Genomic DNA, 27,874 nt, shown 5'->3' with positions numbered 1-27,874 from the left:
CAATGATCAATGACTATTTGCAAAATAGAGCAAAGATAAAGAGGAGTAGAATATAATAGGTTTTTTTTTTAAAGCCACTCAGATATACCGTCATAATAATAACGTCTCGTGTTGTGCTTTGGTTTTAGAGATACAACAAAGATGCACGAAGCGGTGTTGATGTCAACATGTAACCAGGAAGTGATCTTTATTTGCAGACTTCAATTTTTAAAGGGAAAAAAAAAAAAAACTAAATAAACTTACTTGAACTGTCTGCACTTAAAAAATGAGATTCAGTGAAAATAGGAACAAGATGTCCTCAATACTGAGATTTTTTGCTTGCTAAAGCCTCGCCTTTGGACTGCTGCAGCTCTGGCTCTTTTAGCCTACTCCAACTCATATCTTTGGTTTCTCTCCTGCTTCTCCTGCCTGTCTCGCTTCTCCTGACTTTCATTTCTTGCTCTTTTCTCTCTGTTCAAAGAGACACCAACGAGGCGCTTTCAGTGCACGGTGAACTTAACAAACACTAAACTGACACAACCTGTAGCCAGACTGTCGCCGATTGGGGACCGAGCCTCACCTTCCTCCGGTCTTGAAGATGAGGTCAGCGTTGGGAGCGCCTTTCGGGTGCTGGTAGCGGGGACGGCGCTCCCGGTTGGTGTTGGCTGGAGCCGGACGCTGGGCCAAAGACTGCATCATCTCTGTGACATGGAGAGGAAAAAGGAAGTTCAGTCAGAAAACTGATATCAGAATCAGAATCAGAATCAGAATGGGGTTTATTGCCAAATGTTGAGCAGGTTTACAACATTAGGAAATTGCTGCGGTGCTTCAGTGCAAACATAGTGTCATAAATAGCACTTAAATAGACATGGAAAAAAATAAAAGTAGGGATAAGAATTAAAAGTGCTACGTGGAAAGATATGTGCATGAGATATACATGAGATATATACATGAGAATAAGAATTAAGAGTGCTACGTTGAAAGATATATACATGAGTGCAGGTGGTGATCAGTGCCAAACATAGAATGATGCAGTGACACAGCGTAGGGTCATGTGTTAGTGGCGGGTACAGTCATACGGTTATTGTTCATGTGTCCAACAGCAGAGGGGAAGAAACTGTTCTTATGGCGAGAGGTTCTGGTGCGAATGGACCGGAGCCTCCTGCCTGAGGGGAGCAGGTCAAACAGACTGTGTCCAGGGTGAGAAGGGTCAGCTGAGATCCGAGCTGCACGCCGCAATGTCCTGGAGGTGTACAGGTCCTGCAAAGATGGGAGTCTGCAGCCAATCACCTTCTCAGCAGAGCGCACAACACGCTGCAGTCTCTGTTTGTCCCTGATAGTGGCTCCAGCGTACCACACGGTGATGGAGGAGGTGAGGATGGACTCGATGATTGCAGTGTAGAACTGCATCATCGTCCGTGTTGGCAGGTTGAATTTCTTCAGCTGCCTCAGGAAGTACATCCTCTGCTGGGCTTTCTTGATGACGGAGGTGATGGTGGGCTCCCACTTCAGGTCCTGGGTGATGGTGGTACCCAGGAAGCGGAATGAGTCCACAGAGGTGATGGGGGTGTCAGTCAGGATGATGGGGGGGGAGTGGGGCTGTGTGCTTCCTGAAGTCCACAATAATCTCCACTGTCTTCTGGGCATTCAGCACCAGGTTGTTGTGGCTGCACCAGGACACCAGACGTTCAACCTCCCTCCTGTAGGCAGACTCGTCCCCGTCCGAGATGAGTCCAATAACGGTGGTGTCATCTGCAAACTTGATTAGCTTGACAGACTGGTGGGTGGAGGTGCAGCAGTTGGTGTACAGGGAGAAGAGCAGAGGAGAAAGAACACAGCCCTGAGGGGAGCCGGTGCTGATGGTCCGGGAGTCCGAGACATTCTTTCCCAGCCTCACATGCTGCTTCCTGTCCGTCAGGAAGTCAGTGATCCACCGGCAGATGGGATCAGGCACATTCATCTGGGAAAGCTTGCCTCGGAGATGGTCTGGAAGGATGGTGTTGAAGGCAGAGCTGAAGTCCACAAACAGGATCCTGGCGTAGGTTCCTGGGGAGTCCAGATGCTGCAGGATGAAGTGTAGGGCCATGTTGATGGCGTCGTCTACAGACCTGTTGGCTCTATATGCAAACTGCAGGGGGTCCAGGAGGGGGGCCGTGAGGGTCCTGAGATGGGAGAGAACTAGGCGCTCAAAAGACTTCATGACCACAGATGTCAGAGCCACGGGTCTGTAGTCATTTAGTCCAGTGATCCTAGGTTTCTTGGGGACAGGGATTATGGTGGAGGACTTGAAGCAGGCAGGCACATGACATGCCTGCAGTGAGGAGTTGAAAATGCCAGAAAACACTGGGGCCAGCTCGTTTGCACAGTGTCTGAGGGTGGCAGGAGACACGCCGTCTGGGCCGGGAGCTTTCCGAGCATTCAGGTTCTTAAACTGCTTCCTCACATCTGCTTCATGAATATGAAGAGTTGTGGTGGGAGGAGGTGGTGTGAAATCCTCTTTTGTGTGGGGTGAGGAGGGGGGTGTTGTAGGTGAACGGTTTGAAGGTGGTGATGGCTCTATGTAGGGGGGAGAGGTGGGGGAATTAGTGTCCAAAGTGTCTCTATTGTTGGGGCCGTTGGAGGTGTGAAGGCTGCCTGATGGCTCGTCAAAACGGCAGTAGAAGTCGTTAAGGGTGTTGGCTAAGAGCAAGTCATCAGTGGAGTGGGGGGTTTTAGGCTTGTAGTTTGTGATATTCCTAAAACCTTTCCACACAGAGGCCGAGTCATTCTCTGAGATCTGCTGCTGCATCTTCTCAGAGTGCTGATGTTTAGCAATGTCCACTTCTTTAGTGAACCTGTACTTGGCCTCTCTGTAGCAGTCCCTGTCTCCGCTTCTGAACGCCTTTCTCTTTTCCAGCCACAGCTTTTTGAGTTTAGGAGTAAACCAGGGTTTGTCATTGTTATAACTCACCCTGGTGCGTGATGGCACAATGCTGTCCTCACAGAAGTGGATATAGGAGGTGACAGTGTCCGTAAACTCGTCCAAGCTGTTAGAAGCAGCCTTCAATGTGTCCCAGTCTGTGGTCTCCAAACACGTGCGAAGCTCCTCCACAGCCTCGTTGCTCCACAGTTTTTTAGTCCTCACGACAGGTTTGGAGAGCTTCAGCCTCTGTCTGTACGCGGGGATTAGGTGGATCATGACGTGGTCAGAAAGTCCGAGTGAAGCGCGGGGCACCGCGCGATAGGCCCCGCTGATCGTGCTGTAACAGTGGTCTAATGTCCTCTCCTCTCTGGTCGGGCATTTAATATACTGCTTATATTTTGGAAGCTCATGGCTCAGATTGGCTTTGTTAAAGTCCCCAAGAGCAATGATGAGAGAGTCCGGGAATGTCCGCTCCGTGTGGAGAATCTGCTCCGCGAGTGCGCACTGAGCTGCCTGCGCATCTGCGTCTGGCGGGATGTAAACAGCGGCCAGGATGAATGAAGCGAACTCCCGCGGAGAATAAAACGGTTTGCAGTGGATAAAAAGATATTCCAGAGAGGAAGAGCAGTGCTGAGCAATCACTGTCACATCTGTGCACCAGCCACTATTGATGTAGAAGCAGAGACCTCCACCTTTGGACTTACCGGAGAGAGCGGCCTGCCGGTCCGCGCGCAGCAGATGGAAGCCCTCCAGCTTGAGCGCGCAGTCTGGGATGTTCTCACTGAGCCACGACTCATAAACATAAGACACAGGAGGAGGCAAAGTCTCTGTTCATGCTTCTCATCAGGGCCAGTTCGTCAATCTTATTGCCGAGTGAGCGTACATTAGAAAGGAAGATCCCAGGAAGAGCAGTTCGCAGTCTGCGTCTCCTCAAACGCACGAGTGCGCCGGCTCGCTTCCCTCTCTTTCGGCGTCTCGCTTTCCTGGTCAGAGTCAGCAGTAAATCTGCCGCAGATGCGACAAATATTGGAAATAAATCCACAGGCGTTGTAGTCCTGTAGTTAAGGAGCTCTTCTCTGGTGTACGAGTATCCAGAGGAGTGCCCAGACACAGAGAAAATGCACAAAAACAAAACAAAAGTAACGCACTGAAGCACCAGGGCGACCATCCGCGGCGCCATCTTGGTCTACATATGGTCTACATATGAAAAATATTTCACATTTCAACAGTTTATGACAACAAGGAGACAAAAACCAAAAACAAGCAGACACAAACTGATGACTAATAAAAAAAACTACGAGCATGGATGACTGATCTTGTCCTGTGTTAGCAGTTATTATGGCTTTTATCAGGCCGCTGCTGAATACATGTGTGTGAATGGGTGGATGACTGGATGTGTAAAGCGCTTTGGGGTCCTTAGGGACTAGTAAAGTGCTATGCAAATACAGGCCATTTACCATTTACATGAACAGGAAGCACGTCCAGTGTCCTTACGCTTAATTTAAGCTTCTGTGTTGAGCCTACCTGCAACCTGCGAGGGGCATTTGTTTTTTGTTGTTTTTTGTTGCCCTGCAGTTTCACCAACAGAACATTGTCATTCAAGTTGATTTAAAACGATGTGACTACGGTGAAGATTTAACATGTATACACTGCACCTCAAAAAAGCCAAACACCATTACAAAAAGAAGGTAGAAGAACACTTCTCCAACTCCAACCCTCGACGCATGTGGCAAGGACTCCAGACCATCACAGACTACAGGACCACCAAACCCTCCCCCGCATCCTCTGATGTCTCCTTCCTCAACGAGCTCAACAACTTTTATGCTCGTTTTGAGCGAGGGAACCCCACAACCACAACCAAAGCAGACATGACGCCAGACCACCAACCTATGACTCTCTCCCCCACCGATGTAGGAGCGGTGCTGAGCAGGATCAATGTCCACAAGGCTGCAGGCCCTGATGGCATCCCCGGGCGTGTTCTCAGAGCGTGTTCTGGGGAGCTTGCAGGAGTGCTCACAGACATATTCAATCTGTCCTTGGCCCACACTGTGGTACCAGCCTGCTTCAAATCCACCTCCATCGTCCCGATACCCAAAAACTCCAACCCATCTTGCCTCAATGATTACCGCCCAGTAGCACTCACCCCCATCATCACTAAGTGCTTAGAGCGACTGGTCCTAGCACACTTCAAATCCTGTCTCCCCCCCCACCCTGGACCCCCACCAATTTGCATACCGCCGGAACAGGAGCACAGAGGATGCAGTCTCCATCGCAATGCACTCTGTCCTCTCACACCTGGACAACAACAACACCTACGCCAGAATGCTGTTTATAGACTTCAGTTCAGCATTCAATACAATCCACCCCTCACAACTCATCAGGAAACTGACAGACCTGGGTATCAGTTCCCTCATCTGCAAATGGTTACTGGACTTCCTGACCAACCGCCCCCAACATGTCCGGCTGGATAACCACTGCTCATCTACCATCACAATGAACACCGGTGTACCACAAGGCTGTGTGATGAGCCCTTTCCTCTACTCCCTCTTCACCCACGACTGCAGACCTGCTGATGGTTCCAACACCATCATTAAGTTTGCAGATGACACCACGGTGATTGGCCTCATCAGTGACAACGATGAGGCCGCCTACAGGGAGGAGGTGGATCGTCTGGCTGAGTGGTGCGACAGAAACAACCTGCTGCTTAACACCGAGAAGACCAAGGAGCTCATCGTGGACTACAGGAGGAATGCTGACCCACATCCACCCATCCACATTAAGGGGACGGCTGTGGAGCGTGTGAGCAGCTTCAAGTTCCTGGGAGTCCACATCTCCGAGGATCTCACCTGGACGACCAACTGCTCCAAGCTGGTCAAGAAGGCTCACCAGCGCCTCTTCTTCTTGAGGACTCTGAGGAAGAACCACCTGTCCTCAGACATCCTGGTGAACTTCTATCGCTGCACCATCGAGAGCATCCTGACCAACTGTATAACAGTCTGGTACGGGAACTGCTCTGCCTCGGACCGGAAGGCGTTGCAGAGGGTCGTGAAAACTGCCCAGCGCATCGCCGGAGCACCACTTCCTGCCATAAAAGACATCTACAGGAAGCGGTGTCTGAAAAGGGCTGGGAAAATCATCAAAGACCCCAGTCACCCATCACATGGACTCTTCACCCTCCTGCCCTCTGGGAGGCGCCACAGGAGCCTCCGGACTAAGACCACCAGGTACCGGAACAGCTTCTTCCCCACAGCTGTCAGACTCCTGAACTCTGCCTCCTGACATCTGACCCACGTTAAACTCATGGACTGAACATACACACACCCACAATGGACAACTGTACCCTCAAACACAATAATAACATGGACTGAACCACCACTCACAACCACTAGCACTTTATATAGCCTCTGTAGAAACTATCTACACCCTCACTTATCTTAACTGCACTACTGTATAGCTCTGTGTAAATAATCATTCTGTACATTCGATAATCTTTAATCCTACAACTGTTTACAACTTGCATAGTTCCCATTTCTGTATAGCTGTATATCCCAGATTCTGTAAAGTTATTTATTTCATATTCTGTATAGTTTTTCATATTTATATCCTGTTCATATCCTGTACATAGCTTGTACTCACTACAGCCTGTACATACTTATAGTTATAGAATATTCACAACATACTTCATACCGTGTACATTATAACATACCATAATAGACCCATTTCTGTAATATACTCACATATCTATATTATTGCTAATATATATTGTAATATATCTATATCACTAAAGCACTTCTGGATGGATGCAAACTGCATTTCGTTGCCCTGTACCTGTGCATGTGCAATGACAATAAAGTTGAATTCTATTCTATTCTAGTGGAATAAAATCAGCAACGTCCAGGACTGAACTATGTGGAACCAACAAGTAGCAAAACCTGCAGTTCCGCTGATGGCCACTAGCCAAACCCACAGACTTTCACATTTAAATGACAAATTTACTGCATAAATAAAAAGCCTAGTTTGGTCTCCATAGCTTCTTTAGTCCTTGTTGACTTTAAATCACTACAAATGGATTTGTTGTCATTTCCCTTAGAGGTTTCACTCAGAGCCAAATTATATTTAACCACAGACTTGTTGCCTCTACTGAAAACATCCCCCCTGCAAAGGCCCAGTCTGAACCCATAAACCTCCTACTACTAAAGCTCCTCTGAGGTAAGCGGGAGCAGCAGAAAGTGAAGGTTTATCAGGACTCTTACATTTCTAGAGTAATTATTAGAAGCCAATAAAAACCTAATACCTTGAAAAAAAATGAATCAAACTCATGCACTCACCTTTTAACCACGCCCCCCGACAATACACAACTATAATAATCTGTGCAGATTTAAGGTGGAAATGAACCAGCTTTTTCTTGTCAGTGTGACCTTGCACAGAGAAAGAACTTCAAAGGACTCACTGGGTAAGCAAAACAACACACCCTGATTTCAGGTCAAAGGTCACCGTTTGCTTTCACAGATCAGATATGAAACAGAAGCCGATCCACTCGTGTAACCTGGGCAGATGCGGTAACAAACAATAAACAAACAGTTTCCATGGTTACCCTGGTAGTCCTCCTGCTCCTGCCGCTCGTTGATATCCAGAGTGAGCTTTTTCATTCTCATGCGCTCCTCCTGCTCGGCCTGCTGCTGGTTGAAGTGATTCGCCGCCAGGTGGGAGGAGAGCGGCACGTTCAGGATCTTATACTGTTCAGGAGAATGAAAGACAGTTTAGCTGGACAAAGGCATTTTTTTATAAGTTCACATTCCGATAATTCAACAGCATTGTTTAAAGTTATCATTTTGTCTCAAATCGTAGATTAATTATTTATGCTTGGATCAGCTTGTAAGTTGCAGAGTGCCCTCTGGTGGATAAACTACGCAACATCAACACTAATAACCTGGCTGAAGGGTGTTTCTCTGGTCTCACCTGTGCTTTTTAAATAGTATTCATCCATCAGATACCGATAGATGTCTCTCCATGTCTATCCGGTATCTGATAGAAGTTGATAGTGACATATCAGCTCAGTCTTTTTGTGTAGGCATCGCTGCTCAGCCCCCCTCAGCTCTGTCAATGTACTGTTGGCAACTTGCAATTTATTGTCCCCAAAGAGAAAGTTTGTTTCAGGACTCAAAGTATAAAGTATAGTAGTATTTCAGTCAGGTTCTAGTAATTACAGCATAGCATTTTTAAAAACTTTTTTTTTTAAAACTAACTAATTAATTAATTAATTACAGTGTAGCATGACTACATGCAAAGTGTATGTAAACTAGAATTCACACCAGACGTCGCGAATACAGGCAGATCTCAACTTAAATTATTTTAACTTCACACTGTATCATGAAAATCCATTCACTGGGATTCTCCTGACGCATGAGAGAATCGAGGAAAGACCGGTCGACTGAAGCAGAGCTTCACCTTCAGACAGATGGAAAACGGTAGAGGGCTCGAAGAAGCGTGCAGAAAGAAAGCTTCTGACAGTCTTTCTGTAGGGTGTACTCTGCGGTTTTCTTTAGGCCAGAAAGTGATTCATCTTGTGAAGTTACAATAGTGTTTGACTGACAGCAGAATTTCTTACTCTCTGAAAACTGATATCAGTCCCTCAACTGGCTGAGCATGAGATTTCTAGAGCTACAGATCTCTCAGACACACCGACAAAGACGCCCTGTGTGCGTTGGCGTTTCTGGCAGCTGTTTTTCAAGCAGGCTGAACGCTGCATGAAACCTCTGTGCACAGGCAAAGTGCTGGACACACCCAGCAGCACAACAACCAGCCTCTGCCCTCAAACCACACATTCCACCACGCAGCGGCTGGCCTTAACGGACGCACGCACGCACACACACACACACACATGTGTGTTTCTGTATGTGTGTTAGGATGCCTGCTGACATACACGCAGTTTTTTCCATCTATAGTGCTGAAACTGTTTCTCTCAGGAAGCCTTACATACATAATGGGCACAGTTAGAGAACACAGAGGGGCATTTAGCAGGAAATTTTCCTCAGAAGGACATGAAGACCAGAAACGGAGCAAAAAGAGACTCATTAGTGTACCAACATCCACCTCAGGGGTGCAAACATGACTCTGAATGATAAAGCTGCTGAATCAACTTCAGACAGAAGCAACATCAACAGTCCTGCAGAAATGCCCTCCCTAGAATAGATAGACACTGAAACTGGCTCAGATAAAGTACACACACACACACACACACACACACACACACACACACACACACACACACACACCCAAAGTCAACATTATTAAGCATTCATTTATGCACACCATCTCCTTAAAGAACAACCAGGATGAACTTTAAAATTGTTCATCCTGCAGAGAACAAATTAGCAGAGCTAACAAACACATAGGCTGCTTTTGTGAACTACAGGAGCTACAGTCCTGCACTCTGTGAGTGGCAGCTAAAGGAGATTGTTACTGTAACCTGCAGTTGCAGGAGCGAGAGTGCAGACAGTTTTCACACCTGATCGCTCCACTATTCATCGCCATTACGTGTAAATTCTACTGTTAATGTGGAATATTTTAGAAACCTTAAGTGCAGGACTCAGTGTACCCTGCAGGATCATTCCACAGAAGATCGGCCAAATAACTGTAGCATACTAATCGAGTTACAAACCCTTAGAAGATTATTTTGGCCGAGAAGGGTAGAAGATGAACCCGGTATCAAAATGTGGTTAAAAAAAAGACTTTTCACCTGCAACAAACTGCTGTGACCAGCCTGATTTTTAAAGAAGTGCAATAGCTTGGCACATAGATGCCACCTTACCTGCTGCTTATTGCCTTTGCGAGTCAGCATGACAAACTGCATGGTATCGGAGATGTCCGAGTCTCCCTCACTAATGCATGGCTGTCCCTTCTTCAGCTGACTCTTCAGCTGCAGAGGAATGGCAACATCCAGCTGGTGCACCTTCACCGCCTCGCCACTACGCTGCTGCAGTGACACAACACACAGTGAAGAGTCAGTCTGCGAGGTCTGGATCAAAGCTGAGGAGACCTGTACTACTCTATGTTTTCTTATGTTTGTAAAGTGCTTCTTTTCACTGAGCAAATTCATCATGTCCAGAATATCCCATCATTATCTGGCTTACATCAGCAAGATGGCTACCAATGCCATAAGGCTACCTGGGTTTCAAACTAGCTGTGAGCATGTTCACATAAAAGAGACTAAGAAAAACAGTGTAATAAAGGCCAAAAGCTACAAATCTGCTGTTAAAAGAAAAACGCTGCATGTAGTTATGAAACTGTGCATGCGTTTTTAGTCGTTATTATGATTACACTCATCTCTTTGATGTTTTTAGAATTCAATCAAATATTCAGAGTGCATGTGTGTGTGTGTGTGTGTGTGTGTGTGTGTGTGTGTGTGTGTGTGTGTGTGTGTACGCGCGTGTGCGTTTAAGTCAGTAAAGCCTTTTGCAGCATAAAAAGTACTTCATGGCCAGTGTGGCGGCAGGACGCTATACCTGCAGGTTTTCCAGCATCATCTTGTCCAGAGCCTGAATGAAGTCCTCGTCCTCAGCGCATGCCACGTGCTTCAGCCCGCCGCCACGGATGGTCACCTCCTGCACACACAGGCAGCAAATCAACATCAGCAAAAGCACAAATCTTTAAACCAACAAAATGTATTAAATCTAGATTTATACACAGACATTTCCCATTGCTTACATTGTTCTCCTCGTCAGTCTCGTTCTCCTTGTTGGAGTCGGTCAGGTAATCCGTGTTCTCTTCTTCCTCTTCCTCCCTCTCCTCCTCTTCATTCTCTGACCCTTCCTGTTGGAGAAAAAAAACCCAAAACAAAACAAAAAAAACCAGTCATAGCTATATTTCTGTTTTTGCCATGCAGCTCTCAGGTTTTTTGATCTGCAGCCGGGTGTGCATGAGTGTGCGGCCGTGTTGGATGTGGGGGTATTATCCTAGTTCACCTAATGACCAGGAGAATACTGCGGTGGGTACCTGACCACCATCTTGGAGTTTTGAAACCAGATGTTTCACTTCTGGGCACTGGGCTCCACCACCCTATGCTAGATGCCACTGTTAACTTTAGACTTTAGACTAGGGTTGAATATTTAGCATTTCCTGTAAGTTTGTTCTGTTGCAAGATGGATTTTGTTTGAGGAAGAACGCCAGAATGGGGGAGTCAACACTCACATCCTCTTCCTGTTCGTTCATTTCGCTTTCATTGCCTGACTGCTCTTCGGTCTCTGCGCCTCCCTCTTCATCATCGTCCCCGTCATCATCTTCCTCGTCAAGACCCTCCCCTTCGCTCATGGCACTGGAGCGGCCGTCCTTCTCCATGGCCAGACCTGCACAAGAAAACGTGGAAAGATTCCTCTTTAGGACACGTAAGACTAAAACAATCAGGAGAAATTATATCATAAATGTCTCCGAGCCCAGCCCAGCCTGGGAGAGCAGCTTTACTCAAACAAAGCCCTCAGTTATATATAGAACAAATATTCCAGAGAAAAATTGTTGTGTCTATGAAGCTCGTCACAGAGCATAATTATGCAAGAAAAGGTAACGGCGAAGAAATGAAGTCTGGCAGTGGCGTGGAGTGGAAGATCAGGTCTTGTGTGACTCAAGGACTGAGGAATGTCCGATCCTGGTTGAAGTATGAAAGGTAACAATAGCTCCACTGTTTAGCTTCAGGGGCCTTCATCAATCACTCTCCTCTCCTACATTCCCACACACAAACACATGCTTACTGCTTATCTACCTGCATAAAGGTTTACACACATAAACACAACAGTGATGGAAAGCTGCTGATTACATGTACTTTTATACAGTTTTGAGGTACTTCTGGCTTGTGCTGCTAATCACACCGATGGGGACGTATTAGCAAAGCAGCTGTTAACCTTATCTCTCTCCCATTAATGCCTCTTTGGAGGAATCCGACTCCAAGGAACTACTTTCCCCCCCACTTTTACTCTAAATAACTGAGTACTTTACAGCTCATGTATCTGTACTTTTACTTGAGTACAGGATCTGCGAGGGTGTCCTGCTCTCAGAGGGCGCAGCTGTGGTTTACATTTTTCTCAGCACATTCCAGGTCAACACCTTGAAACTGTTAAACAAAGCTCACGTTGCTGCGCTGTTATCAGGCCGCAGAGTCAGATACACCTGCTGCGCAAACACTTCCTTCTTCCTCCTCTCCAGATATCATCGTCCTGATTGTGTTTTGGTTTTTACATTCCTGAATATTCGTATTGTCTCTGAGCTCAGATTCTGTGTCGTAAAGATTGTAGTTTCGGGGTTCGAGAAAGAGGTGTTAGGGGTTGCAGCTTATTTACACCTCAGTGGTGAATCTTAACCTCCTAAGACCCGAACTCTTTCATGGCATACATTTTTAATTTCTCTTTGCTATTTGGGCTGATTGGGACCTGATGAATATAAAAACAAAGAATTACATGAGAGTGCTAGAAGAGGTGTACAGACAGCACTTGAAAGAAAATCTCTTAATCGTCACATTTCAGACACTCAACAGACAAAATGAACAAAACAAATGAGTGCATGTCACATGTTTTATCAACAGCACACAAATGCATCTTTGGTGAGATCAGATCTCTCAAGGTTATCAGGCTAGATTAAACTGAGGTCCAGAGGAAGTCTGAAACAGTCGTCATTGATTTTAAAAGATCCTTCCTGAAGTCTCTGTAATGAGTGGGAATGCATGTATTCGGCATTTTAAACAATGAATTCAAACCTGCTCGACAGACAAAGCAGAGGCAGAGAGAGGAGTGACACAGCATGCTCGCTTGCCCTCCCACACACTGGGGAATGCTGCTCTGCCAGGACAACGGAGAGCAACCAAACCGGCAACACCAGCTGCTACACCAACGGCGTCATGCTCCACGCACATTAAAGATGATTACTTAGCGTCACCCTCCTACCTAGTTTGACGAGCACCTCTCTCTCCAGGTCGCTGACTTGCTTGATGGCCTCCTCCAGGGAACTGCTGAGCCTCATCTTAGGCCTGAGCAGCTCCAGCGTGTCGCTGATCATGTAGTCGATATCGATGGGGAACGGGTGGTCCTTGGTCCACACGTCCAGGCTCTTTTTCCACCATATGTACCGCTGCAGACACACAACAACATCTCACTTACTTCACCCCTGACCAGAACACCTCCTGAGCAGACCTCACAGGTCTGTCAAACTCAAAACAGTGGCACAGTGATTATACCCAGTAGATTTACAGAAAATATCAGGGTTCCCGAACATAAAGTATAGGCACTTTAGGAGGTTACGTGCCTGGAAGTAGATGAGGAAACAGTCTAGCTTCCTCTTGCTGGAGCCTCGATCGAAGTATTGGCCGCAGGTATCAAGCAGGGTGCAGACCAGGCGGATGCGGAACAAATGCTCTGGGGGGTCCAGAGGGCTGGGACTGCCGTCCTGATTCACGCCGAAGGAGATGAAGGAGAAGAGGGTGCGGAAAATGACGGCCGACTCCACCATGCGGTAGTTGTAGAGCTCGCCCAGGAACTTGGCGCTGCTGATCCGCCGCTGGTTGAACTTGGGCTGGTTGACCTAGGAAGCGAGGAAAGAAGAGGAGATCCTAAATTGAGATGTCCAACAATATAATATAGGATGCTGCAGGGGAGAAGAAAAAGAAAATGGAGGGAAATTCTTAAAGCTTTTTGCTGCAGGGCTCAAGACCGCCAACGTCCTGGTTGCTAGGAAAAATGCTTGAATTTCGACTGTTTTGAGGTCAGATGGAGGCCAGATCAGGGTCAAATTGTAAGCATGGCTTCTAAAATATGCAAGTAAGCATTTGCAGCTGTGACACAGGCACGACTGTTTGTGTTCAATTATTTTTTTGTAAAATCACAACCTCAGCCAAGCAAATGGAGTCCGACAACATTCCAACATGTCCTGCAACACGTAGCAGACACAAATGACACAGCAACACAGGTGTCCGCTTCAATCAGCTGCCAGTCAAGCAGATAGCATTGGGGTTTTTTTGATCGTCCTGTCCATTCAATGCTCCTGATCTCACCTCTCCTGCACTAAACGTCCCAAATATATGACACACGAAGCATCTGCAGCTTCAAGTTACAGCGAGGTTAAAGACGTCCAGAACAGTTATTACAACTCAAAAAAACAAAAAAAAAACAAAAAAAAACCTCCTCAGATTTTCATTTTGAATTTCCACTTTTTAGTTTTGCAAGTAAAAACATCTTTAGTTTAGTTTTTAGTATTTTTTTTAGATAACTGCAGTTAGTTTGTAGCCTTACATGAACATGAATAATTTCTATCACTCGACTGGAGATCCTTTTTATTTTGTGTGTGTAAGCAAACATCAGGGCCAACTGAAACAGTTTTCCCAACATGTAAAAAAAAAAAAAAGAAAAAAAAGAAAAGAAAATGTAGGAAATAAATACATTCAAGAATATAAAGAACACCCGCTCTTTGGCACTTATTAGTGAAGCATAAATGAAAAAAAGGACTAGATTTCTCAAGAGAAAGCTGAAGAGAAATAATATCGACAGCAAGAAGGAGCAACGTCCTTCTAGCTTCTTCGATATGATCTCTGACTGAATGTGACCGGAGTGAAAGTAAATCAAGCGAGCTCGAGAGAGAAAAAGAACGCAAGCTTCGCCATGGTCTGATCTTTCCACAGTCTGCAGTTAAATAAAACCTTTTGCACACATTCAGTCTGCTCATTGTCATGGATACCAGAACAAACATTTTGGGTCAGCGTCAGACTGATAATACATTCCAAATGTTGGGCCAGTGCATCCCTAATGGCAATAAATATAGAAATTACTGATCAGAGAATCAAATTACAGTCCTATAAACTACTAAGGGCTCAGTTAAGGATGAAACACAAAAGCATATCTTGTTTTCAGACTTGATTTTGCTTCTTCTTACCTCCATGCCGAGCCGGATGTCCTCCAGGACACCGTCCACCACGTGGATCCCCACGTCCTCCTGGTAGGCCACCAGGCCAGCCAGCAGGTTGGCCACACAGTGGATGCTGTTGTACTTCACGTTCCAGATGTTGACCATGCAGCAGATCAGGTAGCTCTTCACCTCGGGGTCCTGCCATGGCAGCTTGCGCATCTGCCTCAACACCTTCTCTGTGGTGACCTTGGACAGGTCCTTATAGAGCAATTTGCAGATGTACTCCTGCAGCGGCGGCCTCTTCTTCTTCACCGTCTTCTCCATGGGCGGCGGGTTGCAGTAGTAGTAGGCGTTCTCCACCATGGTTACGTAGCGGGCATCAAGGTGCTGGGCCTGCTTTTTGCGCATCATTTGTTCCTGGAGCACACATGGGACAAAAGTCAGGCTAAAAACCACTCATTTATCTTTATATTCAAATATTTTCTCTGTTTTTGTCCTTTTCTATATCACATTCTAGTTATCTGCTTCAAAGTGAACAGAAGCCCAGCGAAGAGGACCAGTACTGACCAGCAGGACACTGGTGCGCAGGTGAGAGTCGGGGGATCTGAAGAGGAAGCGGCCGCAGGTCTCCAGCAGTGTGCAGGCCATCTCTATGTGATGGTGCGTAAAATCAGACAGCAGCATCTGGAGGAGGAGGAGACATGGACAGAAATCTATAACAGCTAAGCTGGATGTCGTCTCGCCGGCTGTGTTGTTATTCTGATGCATGCACACAGCAGAGTGAGCTCTGGAAGCATTTCGTGCTTGTTATCACAGTGAGGATGAAGGTAAGTAAGTTTAGTTTTTCACATCTTCATCTTAATGTGGCATTTTGTTTGGGATCTGATTGGATGAGCAGAGATGTTGCTAAAAGTGTTTGTTTTCTTGTACAGGGATTTAAAGACAAACAGCCTGATGTGACTCAGACAGTGGCTTCTTTCACCCACCTTGAGACACTGAAGTGTGTCTGTCTTCGAGAACATCTTGAACTTGGCCAACTCGCCGATAAATCTGACGGTTTTATTCTTGGTCTCGATGTTGATCTGATCCTTCTTCCGAATCTAGAAACACAGATTCGATTCATAATGTTGGCAAGTGTTTTTAATGCAAACATGATGGAAAAAAGCAAAGTATGACAAATCTATTTAAAACCTGATGTAAGTGAGCAGAGAACCTACATGAAACCTGAAGTCTCCCTTCAGCATGGAGCACAGGTCCTCCGCCACGTCTGACATGCATGGATGCAGCGTCGCCACCAGACGAGAGTAGAAGGGCAGGAGATCCAACCTGCAAGAGGAGAATGACTCAGTGCACCGCTCACAATCACACAATCAGTCATGATGATAGCACCCCCTTGTGGTGATTAAAGGTAAATGCCAAACCAGATGAAACCTACCTCTGTCTGGGGACAGTGAAGAGAGCACGGACAAGCTTCCTCCTGTTAGACTTGGTGTTCATGTTCATGCAGAAGTCCATGGCAGCCTGTAGGAATCACCAGAGATCATAAACCTTTATAAACTATCCAACATCTGGAAGCTCATTGTTTTCCTTGGATCAGTGTGTCTGTCCTCACCTTGTCTATGAGGTCTCTGTTGACACAGTTGGGAAGCTGCTGGATGAAAGCATCCACGATTAGCTTCAGGTGAGACCCCGTGTTAGCTTCCTCGTCCTCTTGTTCTGCACAGACAGAAACAAATGTTCACTTTGTATGCAGTTCAAATGAAACCAATGCAATGTGTATGTTCCACTTATTGTTCATAGTTTTGTCTATACAAGGATTTCTGCACCATTTTAAAAACTCAAAGTATTAGGCCACATCTCTTAATCTCTGAATTAAGATATTTTTAGTCCTATATCCATGCAGTCTTCCTTTTTGTGAAACAAAAAAAAAGAGGATGCCACTACCGCAACTAGTCAGTTCATAAGATTTCTTACCTCCTAGATATTACAAAATCAACTGTAAGTCAGCGCTGCTTCTGTGAATCAACTGCCCCCATCTCATCCTGTTGCCATCATCCTCCTGTCACACCAACCCTTGTACGTCCTCCTTCACTACATCCATCCTTCCTCTCTAATCTTCTTTTCCTTCTGCAGCTTCTTTTCCTTCTTGTCCTCTGCAGCTCCATCTTCATCATCCTTTATCTGATATATCCACCAACCCTCCTCTGCACATGTCCAAACCACCTCTCTGTCCACTGTTACACTTCTGACCCAAGCATTAGGTAAATTCATACATTCCAAGCTGTAGAACCTACTCGCAGAAGACCCAGTAAATCTCACAGACTGCATAAAAGATGGAGTAGGTGCCATCTAGTGGTCTACAAAAAAACAAAGCCAATACTTGAGTGACTTAAGCCTGCATTTCTTCTAAAGGCCAGCAGAGAGCGCTTCTGCGAGCTGTTAAAGAAGCTGGCTGTATCCCAATTCAGGGTCTGCAGCCTTAAAGGCCGCATTTTAAGGCCGATTACGTCACCGCGACGCGACGAAGGCTGTCCCAATTCGAAGGCTGCTCGAAATGCGGCCCTCAAATGCGTCCTTCATTTCCCTGAATTTTAAGGACGTGGCGGTGTAGACTTAGTGGGCCAACATATCCCAGAATGCATAGTGCGGCGATGGGTGTGGATAATTTTGCCGAAAAAAACGGCGGACGAGGGGCGCTCGAAGAGTAAACTTTAAGTAAGTACTGAATATTATGTCACTTATTTATGTGCAAATGTTTAATAACGAAGAACATGAAAACATTACTGTTGGCCACATGTCGGCAAAGTTATGTGACATTAGTGACGTTTGTACAAACTTGTTTTTAAAGCCTTTACTTTAAAATATACACCATTCAATAGCTGAGCTTAATCTTACAGAGAATGATCAAAGCTTATGTAGAAACAAACAAACTAATGAACAAAAGATTTTCTCCTTCATTTCTGTCAAACAATGCTGTACGTAACGTTTCCAGCTGTTAGTATCATGGTTGCTAGGCAACCTGGGCAGCGCAACGGAGGCTAGACCGTCCCATTTCACAAGCCTCGCACTTCCGGCCTTAGCGGTCTTTAAGTACGCGGCCCTTGTGGACCGTTAAGGCTGCGTACTTTAAGGCTGAATTGGGATACAGCCATTGTATAGACGTTTATGATGAAGCAGCCTTTGGCTCCTCTGATCTTTGACCTCAGTAACCATTTTCCTGATGAGTTTATGGGCTAGTTTTAAGTCCTATTGTTCATTTAGTAAATTATAGTCCAATCAGATTAAAGGACAAACCGGTGTATTTTCATTGGCTAACTTGTGATTAAACACTGTCAGCCAATGAGCATGCAGTAACACATCATCATAGAAGTAGTACAGTAGCTGTTTTCTGGAAAATCCTGTTTACCTTGTTCATCGAGCAGTTTTTTGGCCAGCTCTTCATTTTCCACCTCGTCTGAGCCCTCTAGTTCAAGAGGTTCATCTGTGATGTCCAGAGCCTCGAGCTCCAGCTCCAGCTCCTCTGTTGTGCTGCCCGCATCCTTCCCCTCTCTGCCATCTGAACCCAACAGCAGCACGGTCAAAACAAAGTACACAAATCTCTTCCTTTTTTGTAAGCATGGGTGTTTTATAACATACCTTTGGCATCCTCCTTCTCTTTGCCCTGACTGCTCTTCTCGTTGTCCTTAAAGAGGATGGCGGGCACAAATGCCTTCAAGTCCACCAAGTTCTCATAGAAGTTACGAGCGTCTTCGTCTTCCCAGATCCCTCCTTCCAGGTCATACTCTCCAGGCTTCCCGGGGGTGAAGATGTCGATCCCGGGGCCGTGCTCTGTGACAGCAGAGCCATGATAATATCAGATATTAACAAAAAATTGACAGGGTATAATATGAGGAAGAAAAAAAAAATGTGAGGCCACACACCCTCCTGCACAGTCTTGTCCTGAGGCAGCTCGGGCATGTTTTCATCCAGCAGATCAGCCAGAGACTGAGTGTTGGCCAGCAGCTTCTGGTAGGAAGTGGCAAATTCCTCGTACTGCTTGTGTCGGTCCTCGCTCAACTCTCCTTTGGAATGCAAGATCCGCCTGAAGAGGACAAAAAGTTAGGTATGCTCAAACAATCACGCAGTGGTTTCCCGTAACAGCTGAACCTCACCTGTTCTGTCTCTCAATGTTCTGCAGCTCCCGGTGGTCCTTCTTCAGGTGTTTGGTGAGTGATGTGAAGTATTCCCGCAGAAGATTCTGGAAGGGCTGCTGCTTCTCACTGCTGATGATCTCGCTGGGAGGGAAAGCCAAGCCAAACTTCTCGGCCGCCAGTTTCACCTTGCGGGGCACCAGCCCAGCAATGTCGTCCCCGCAGTGCTTACAGAAGCTGATCACCACGGAAACATGGGTGTGCGTCTCGCGGTCAGCCCCAATTATGTTTTTCAGCTGCTCGTAAATGAGCGAGAGACCCTCTTTGTCTGTGAAGAGACCGACGATGGTGAGCTCGGCGATGAAGCGGAGGTCTGTGCGCAGCTTGCTTACGTTGGGTGCCTTCTCCTCCTTCCTGGCTTCAAAGTGCTTCTTCCAGGCCTGCAAGAGCAACGGGGCAAACTCGGCGTACCTCTGGTGGAAGAGCGAGCACAGATGGACCGCGCAGCCGACATCTGAGATCTTCAGCTTCGCTTCCACAACGGAGCTCACAGCCTCACCGATGTACTTGCTGAGGTTGAGTGAGGCAAAGTCGTTGGAGAGTGAGTCTCGCTGCTGCTCGGTCAGCGTGCGCAGCTTCTTCACGAAGGCGGTGTTCTTTTTAAGGCTCGAGTCCAGGCGGCTAAAGAAGGCCTCTTCAGGACGACCCTCCTGGGCATTCTGGTTCTTGCTGCGCAGTTCCTTCCTACACTGATGGCGCTCCCATGCCTCCTGGTACAGCTGATGCCCCTCCTCCTTCTCCCTGTAGAGATGGGGTGACCCGCAGAAAGAGGCGTGATTAAAGAAAGATAGTAAAACCAGTGCAGTTGTTTCGGGTGCTACAGTGGCCCTAAGACTAACATCAGGGGTTGAGATGGATGGTGGTGATCAACTCTGGCTCTGCGAAAGGTCAAGTCAAACATATACACGCTGGACCAGCAGACACATCACTTCCTCTTATGTTTATTTCTTAAATGAAGGTCATGCTGACATCAACATGCTTTTAAAACATAAAAACACATGTTCTTGTATCAGGTTTTTAAAAGTAGGAGACACAAAAGAAAACTTTCATCTGCACACAGTGTATGACAAACTTTTAACTTAAGGTTTAAGTGGCTGAGCTTTATCACATTTTTTACATGTTACTGTATTAAGTATTTTACACAAAGGCCACATGGAGATATTCAAATAAACTCACCTGATCAGCTTGCATTTGAACTCAACTACAGCCATTTTAGGGAATCTAGAAATTTTGTGTAGTTCATTTATTACATGCAAATTTACAGCTTTTAAACCCAACAGATTAAACTGTGCACAAGCAGATGAAGCACTGATGTGGAGAGGTTTTGTATTTCTAGTACATTAGGATCCCATTAAAGATCATCTTTGAATTCAAATTTATTAATGCTAAATTAGAAAAACTACAGAGATTCATCTTGGGATAAAGATGTAGGTCAAACCGCCATTTTATCAGCTCTTATGTAGCCAAATCTCCATTTTATTGTGAATTTTAGTGCAGTGTATTATTCTACAGACTTTAAAAACAAGTCTTTGTATGCCTTCCCCACTCTTATTATGCTTATATACTAATGAGCCTCAGCATAACCACTGACCAAAATTTGTGCTGGATTTTGACGATAATGTTGTTCTTCTATATGATGTGGACCAAGACCACAGCCCTGCGCTTGGCAGATTTGTTAACATTGGTGTGTCCACACCTTCCTCCAATAAGTGTGGCTAAGATTAAGTAAGCGGTAGAATTGATCTAAATGGCATTTTAAACATTGCTAAAATCGCTATTAACTCAGAATTTAACAATCAAGATGACTTACTTGAGGAGGGCAGCCTCCTCCTCACGTTGTCTTTTGGCTTCCTCCTCTTTAAGCTTCCTCTCCTGCTCCTCTTGCTGCCTTTTCTCTTCCTCTTCCTTCTTCTTCTGCTCCTCCTCTGCCTTCAGTTTTTCCTCCTCTTTCTTCTTCCGCTCCTTCTCCTCCTTCTTTTTCTTTTCTTCCTCCAGCCGCTTCCTCTTCTCCTCCTTGCCGCAGTCTTTTTTGCCGCTCATTTTGGCCTCGTCTTTGGCCTTATCCCGAGCAGATGCCGGCCTCCTCTCAGCCTCCCTGTCCTTCTCCTTTTCCTTGTTGCTGAAGGTGCAAACATCTTTCTCATCCATGTTTACTGAGCGCTTGCGTTCAGCAGGCATACTGAGGAAGGACAACGAGAAAAGCTTAATGGCAATAGATGCTGCTGTATAAGTTAAAGAATCATACAACAATCTGTGCTTTTTTGAAAATATTTCCATCAGCCTCTTATTAAAATTAAAATATTAATTATCAGCTTTGTTATTAAATATTCTGATTTCCTTTGATTCTATTCGACCATCCAATTTAAGAAAAAACCCTCAGGAGGGTATGGAACTTGTTGTCCAAAATCGTCAAATCAACAAACCAACCATTTACGATCAAACAAACTCAGCTTATATGGGTCCAAGTTACATTTACACCGAATAATACAGTCAAGTATAAAAACATTTATACTTTTAATTTTTTTTTTTTACATGCACATTCCACTGACACTGTGACATACAGTGCTGTACTTTGCAGCTGAGTTTCATTCCTGATGTTACTGAGGTAATAAGCTGCACATATAACATCTATCTGCAGATAATAGTGCACTTATAACATACTGTAAATAAGAGAATACATGAAAATATGGCACCTGCATTTTAAATTGAAACTCTGATAATAACCTGCTCCCAACACAGTGATGTGTTCAGCATCAGTTACCATGGTGATTTAGCCAACTAAAAAGAGAGACACTGAAACCTATGATTTGAATCTCAAGACAGCTCACTAAACCATTCATCTCACTTCAGAGTACACCCCTCTGGACTCTCACTGTGGGTGGGGCTGCAGGTACACTCAATAGCAGTGAACTAAGTGAGGAAACGATGTACAGTATCTCACAAGTACACCCCTCACATTTTTGTAAAGATTTTATTATATTTTTCCATGGGACAACATGAAAAATCATGTCTGTTCTGTTTGTAAAAACTTAAAAGTTAAAAATAACAATTTAAATAAAATAAATAAATAATAATCAAGTGGACCACTTGGAAAAATAAATCCTTTGGGCATTTCTTTTGGCCTTCAGACAATAATTCTGATTGTTACAGTGCTCAACGGAACATTCAAAAAAATAAATGAATCAATTGGGCCAGTTTCATTTAGGCATTTACTCACTTTTGTTGGCAGCGGTTTAGGCAATAATGGGTGTGGGTTGAGTTATTTAGAGATGACAGCAAATTTACACTGTTGTACAAGCTGTACACTCACTTCTTTATATTGTATCAAAGTGTCATTTCTTCAACGTTGGCCCATGAAAAGACATAAGAACATATTTACAAAAATTTAAGGGGCAGACAGATACATCTATATCAATTCATTTTGAAGATGTTTTGAAACAAATCAAAAATAAGTAACTAAAATTAAACATGCACACAGACTATCGTTGTACTGCTGTGTGTGAACCGCACAGATAAGCCCAACGATTTCCTGTTTACCTGACACATTAAAACAAATTCAGGATTGATATAATCTAAAAGTCACGTCTAAAGTCTCCAGACACAAAATGGAGGAAGGGTCATCGTGATGAGATGTCATAAGGGCCTAAAATAAAAAAAAAAAATTCAGTTTAATCAAACATTCAGACAGAAACTCCACGTAAACACGGCTGAACGGGCCCTGCAGGTGAGCAGGTAAATCAAGCGAGAAGCTCCTTAAAGCTGACACCTGTCCGCGCGTGTAAACGCCGTTTGGTTCGTGCACGTTTTTAAAAAAGAAGAGATTAACATTAAACGTGTAATGCTGTTCCACTGTAAACGCTACGTTCAACAGAATCAACCTTTTGGGGTTGAACTTGTAATGTTAAAGTCAGCGTGACAGCCGCCCACGCAGACTCCGCCTGTTATCCGCCAAACCTGCGTCAGCCTCCTCCGTGTGAACAGCTTAGCAGAAGCTTCACTTTAAAAGACAAGGAGAAAGCCGCGTTCACAGCGCCCAGCAGACGCTGCGACGTTTTTAAACGAACAAACAAATTTATAACAAAAAAGAGCTAGTGTTAGCACGGCTAGCGAGTTTAGCTCAAATGGACTTAGCGAAAACAGGCACAAACAAACGCTTAGACAGCGCAAAACTGACAGACAGTAATTACAACGCAAATTTACAAACATACAGCAAGCACTCCCTGTTTAGAGAAGCTTAGTTTCTTCTAAATAATATGTAAAGATGAGCGGGGTTACCTGTTAGCCGTAGCAAAACAAACATCGGTTCATCCGTGCTGGTTTCCGGGTGAACAGCATCAGGACCCTCTCGTTTTGGAGTTCCAAATTATGCCTGATTAAAAATGTGTAAAGTGTAGAAGTAAATTTAAATCTATTTTGATATACAAAGAGGTGTTTACAAAGGTTATAAAGCTAGTTATGTAGCTATTTGGTGGTTACGTGTTTTGATATTTACATGTTTACATGTTTGAATGTTTAGACATGCATGTTCAAACCAGTAATAAGTATGTGTTATATCTACCTGGTTGTTTTCCCTGTTTTGATCTGAGTATAAGCTTTCCTGGCTTCTGAGAGGCCAGTGAAGTATTCATGAGGGCGGCACACAGGAAGTGTGGGTTGTTGTTGCAGGGTGCTAAAAGTAAAGAGGCTGCTAAAAAGTTATCCGTCTCCGTCTTGCTGTTCCTAATTATTCAGAGAGATTCCCAACCATCTAGTGAACCCTCACGTTACAAATGTATAAGTTACCTTACATTTTCTCCGATACATGAGAGCATTTTTATTCTGGGCTTTCTAAACGATTACCTTAACAATTTAATCTTCAAAGACGTGAATAATATTGTATTATATATTAAAATTATTGTCTCCCCAACAGCCAGCATTCCAGACTACTAACAGGTCAGACAATGGCTGTATCCCAATTCAGGGTCTGCAGCCTTAAAGTACGCAGCCTTAACGGTCCATAGGACAATCTTAAATAAGTGGTTACAAAGAGACATCACAATTTTTGGAAGAATATTATTAACCAAAATGGATAGTTTATCTAGATTTATATATCCAGCTTACTCTTTATCAATATCAAATAAAGTTATTAAAATAATTAATAGCATGAATTTTAATTTTATTTGGAGAAATAAGTGCCAATATATATCTAAAGATGATTTGGTTAAACCATACATTGAAGGCGGTGGAAACGCAATTGATTTTGATATAATGAATGGTGTTTTGAAACTTAAATGGTTAAAATCCTTCCTAAATAATCCACACTCCATTTGGATTTTATACCAAGTAAGCTCTTTAACACACTGGGGGGTATCGATTTTCTCCTAAAATGTGACTTTGAAATTACTAAGCTACCTGTTAAACTCTCTGAATTCCATAAACAGGTCCTTCTTTATTGGAAAATGTTATTTAAACATAATTTCACTCCACATAATAGCCCAATTTGGAACAATAGATATATACTGATGAACAGAAAATCTATTTTTATTCAAGATTGGTTATCAAAAGGTGTTTGGGCAATTGCCCATTTTGTAGATGAGGAAGGACATGTTCTAGGACATCAAGATTTTTGCCAAAAGTTTAATATCCAATGTTCTAAAAGTAAATTTAATCGGGTTATAAAATCCATTCCATTGTCACTTAAAAACATAGTTGTAAATGATATAATATATTCTGACATCTCCCCCAAGTTAAGGCAATTATATATAGATCGCATTCGATTTTGTGATGCTAAATGCAATAATAAGTTTCTAAGATCTTCATTAAGGAGTCTTTATTCTCCAAATTTACTTAGACGTAATTACATATTAAAAGATTTCCAAAGGGAAGAAATTGAAAAAATAAGAACTGATTATATCACCTTCCCTATCCCTCCTAAAGGGAAAGAAGTCCAATTTAAAATCTTGAACAAAATTTACCCGACAAATAGACTCCTTGGTGATAGATTCAAAATAGAAACGGGTAATTGTGTATTTTGTGAAACAGAAGAGGAGGATTTGGACCATCTATTCTTTTTGTGCAATTTTATACAAATATTTTGGTTGGATTTTCATACCTGGCTTTATTCCAGTGGGATTCAAATTACCCTATTTACCTTAAATATGATAATGTTTGGAGTGTTTTTGAAAGAAAAGAAAACTAATTATGGTGTTAATATGTTATTAATCATGTGCAAGCAATTTATACATAAATGTCGTTTTCTTAAGACTAAACCAACACTAGCTTACTGGAAAAACGACTTAAACCTGTTGGTTAAATCTTTGACCTTAGTTAAAAAATAAAAAGGCTGCTTTTTTTGTTTCCTTTGTGGAAGATTTTGATTTAGTAAGTTAATAATCTGTTAAGTTATGTGACCCCATCTTTATATTTTCTTTTTCCTATGTATGAAAGTTGTTAATATGTAAGGAATGTTTATTCTCTGAATCTGTAATATATGGTGCATTTTGTTTGTATGTTAATATTACTAAAAAAAAAAAAAAAAAAAGCCTTAACGGTCCACAAGGGCCGCGTTCTTAAAGACCGCTAAGGCCGGAAATGCGAGGCTTGTGAAATGGGACGGTCTAGCCTCCGTTGCGCTGCCCAGGTTGCCTAGCAACCATGATACTAACAGCTGGAAACGTTACATACAGCATTGTTTGACAGAAATGCAGGAGAAAATCTTTTGTTCATTTGTTTGTTTGTTTCTACATAAGCTTTGATCATTCTCTGTAAGATTAAGCTCAGCTATTGAATGGTGTATATTTTAAAGTAAAGGCTTTAAAAACAAGTTTGTACAAACGTCACTAATGTCACATAACTTTGCCGACATGTGGCCAACAGTAATGTTTTCATGTTCTTCGTTATTAAACATTTGCACATAAATAAGTGACATAATATTCAGTACTTACTTAAAGTTTACTCTTCGAGCGCCCCTCGTCCGCCGTTTTTTTCGGCAAAATTATCCACACCCATCGCCGCGCTATGCATTCTGGGATATGTTGGGCCATGAAGTCTACACCGCCACGTCCTTAAAATTCAGGGAAATGAAGGACGCATTTGAGGGCCGCATTTCGAGCAGCCTTCGAATTGGGACAGCCTTCGTCGCGTCGCGGTGACGTAATCGGCCTTAAAATGCGGCCTTTAAGGCTGCAGACCCTGAATTGGGATACAGCCTATATATACATATGTATGTATGTATGTATGTGTATATATATATATATATATATATAGCTATATATATAGGATCGCAAGTTCGATTCCTGCCTGGGGCGTCTGTATCCAGTAAGGGTCCTAAGGCTAGACCCCCTATGCTAAGCGAGCCTACCGCAGACATGAGCGAGACAGATAAATAAGAAGGCATGCCGGTTCGGACGTCGCCCGGATCAACAAGGTCCGCGTCAGGTGTTGAGGAACCAGGGCACCCTGACGAAAAGTGGGCTACTGGAACAAGAAGGCATCGGTGGGCAAGAGACGAAAACAGGGCGTTGTTGGAATGCTACTACGCAAGTAACCCCGGCGGAAGGGGCTACATGAATAGGATGAGGGACCTATGGATTCTTCGATACCCAACATCCACAATGACGGCGAAACAACTAGTAGCTCAGTGTTCCAACATTCGAAAGAAGGGACTGCTCTCACAGCTAGAGATTGACGAGGTACAACACAAATGCTACGGCAAGGAGGAGTCAGGACGCCAGGTCAGGGGGGGAGATATCATCACCCCCACCCCCACTGCTGTTCTGCATAGGCCTGAACCCCCTCAGTGAGATCATTAACAAGACTGGCTACGGATACCGACTACGGAACGGAGCAGTTGTCAGCCACCTCCTGTACATGGATGACATCAAACTGTATGCCAAGAGTGAACGAGACATCGATTCACTGATCCACACTACCAGGCTATACAGCAATGACATTGGAATGTCGTTCGGACTGGAGAAGTGTAGTCGGATGGTAACAAAGAGAGGGAAGGTAGTCAGAACTGAGGGGATTGAACTACCAGAAGGCAACATTGCAGACATAGAGGACAGTTACAAGTACCTGGGGATCCCGCAGGCAAATGGGAACCATGAAGAGGCCGCTAGAAAGGCTGCAACCACCAAGTACCTGCAGAGGGTCAGGCAAGTCCTGAGGAGTCAGCTGAATGGTAAGAACAAGATCCGGGCCATCAACACGTACGCCCTGCCCGTGATCAGGTACCCTGCTGGGGTAATAGGCTGGCCAAAGGAGGAGATAGAAGCCACTGACATAAAGACAAGAAAGCTCCTTACCATGCATGGAGGGTTTCATCCCAAGTCCAGCACCCTGAGGCTGTACGCTAAGCGGAAGGAAGGGGGCTGGGGACTGGTGAGTGTCAGCACCACAGTCCAGGATGAGACAACGAACATCCAAGAATACATTGGGAAGATGGCCCCAACTGACCGAGTGCTCAGTGAAAACCTCAGGCAGCAGAAACCCAAGAAAGAAGAGGGAGACGAGGAACCATCATGGAAGGACAGGCCCCTGCACGGTATGTACCACCGGCAGATAGAGGAGGTGGCTGATATCCAGAAATCCTACCAGTGGCTGGACAAAGCTGGACTGAAAGACAGCACAGAGGCACTAATCATGGCAGCACAAGAACAAGCTCTGAGTACAAGATCCATAGAGGCTGGGGTCTATCACACCAGGCAAGACCCCAGGTGCAGGCTGTGTAAAGATGCCCCAGAGACAATCCAGCACATAACAGCAGGGTGCAAGATGCTAGCAGGCAAGGCATACATGGAACGCCATAACCAAGTGGCCGGCATAGTGTACAGGAACATCTGTGCCGAGTATAACCTGGAAGTCCCGAGGTCAAAATGGGAGATGCCCCCAAGGGTGGTGGAGAATGACCGAGCTAAGATCCTGTGGGACTTCCAGATACAGA

At 44.6% G+C, this 27,874-nt stretch overlaps 1 protein-coding gene across 2 annotated transcripts; it reads right to left on the bottom strand.

Moving 5' to 3' along the window:
• Window positions 1-156: 156 nt before the first annotated feature.
• On the bottom strand, window positions 157-25,891 carry upf2 (UPF2 regulator of nonsense mediated mRNA decay; the record flags this gene model as incomplete). Of its 2 annotated transcripts, XM_082511915.1 has the most annotated exons (22): window positions 25,875-25,891; window positions 23,227-23,320; window positions 20,762-21,130; window positions 18,913-19,692; window positions 18,682-18,842; window positions 18,398-18,589; window positions 18,168-18,317; window positions 16,374-16,477; window positions 16,197-16,282; window positions 15,979-16,087; window positions 15,748-15,861; window positions 15,329-15,445; window positions 14,789-15,178; window positions 13,169-13,444; window positions 12,811-12,994; window positions 11,072-11,226; window positions 10,589-10,693; window positions 10,387-10,485; window positions 9,693-9,857; window positions 7,476-7,617; window positions 560-680; window positions 157-450 (listed from the first exon to the last, which is right to left on the bottom strand). In XM_082511915.1, the coding sequence occupies exons 3-22, from the start codon at window positions 21,127-21,129 to the stop codon at window positions 366-368; spliced, it is 3,903 nt and encodes a 1,300-aa protein (XP_082368041.1). In that variant the 5' UTR covers window position 21,130; window positions 23,227-23,320; window positions 25,875-25,891. The 2 variants fall into 2 exon arrangements, with proteins under 2 accessions (XP_082368041.1, XP_082368042.1); XM_082511916.1 differs by lacking the exon at window positions 157-450 and having other exon boundaries at window positions 556-680.
• Window positions 25,892-27,874: the final 1,983 nt, after the last annotated feature.

This window comes from Aulonocara stuartgranti, assembly GCF_965226115.1.
Source record: "Aulonocara stuartgranti genome assembly, chromosome: 17".
Lineage (NCBI taxonomy): Eukaryota > Metazoa > Chordata > Actinopteri > Cichliformes > Cichlidae > Aulonocara > Aulonocara stuartgranti.
This window is presented reverse-complemented; position numbering and strand designations above follow the sequence as displayed.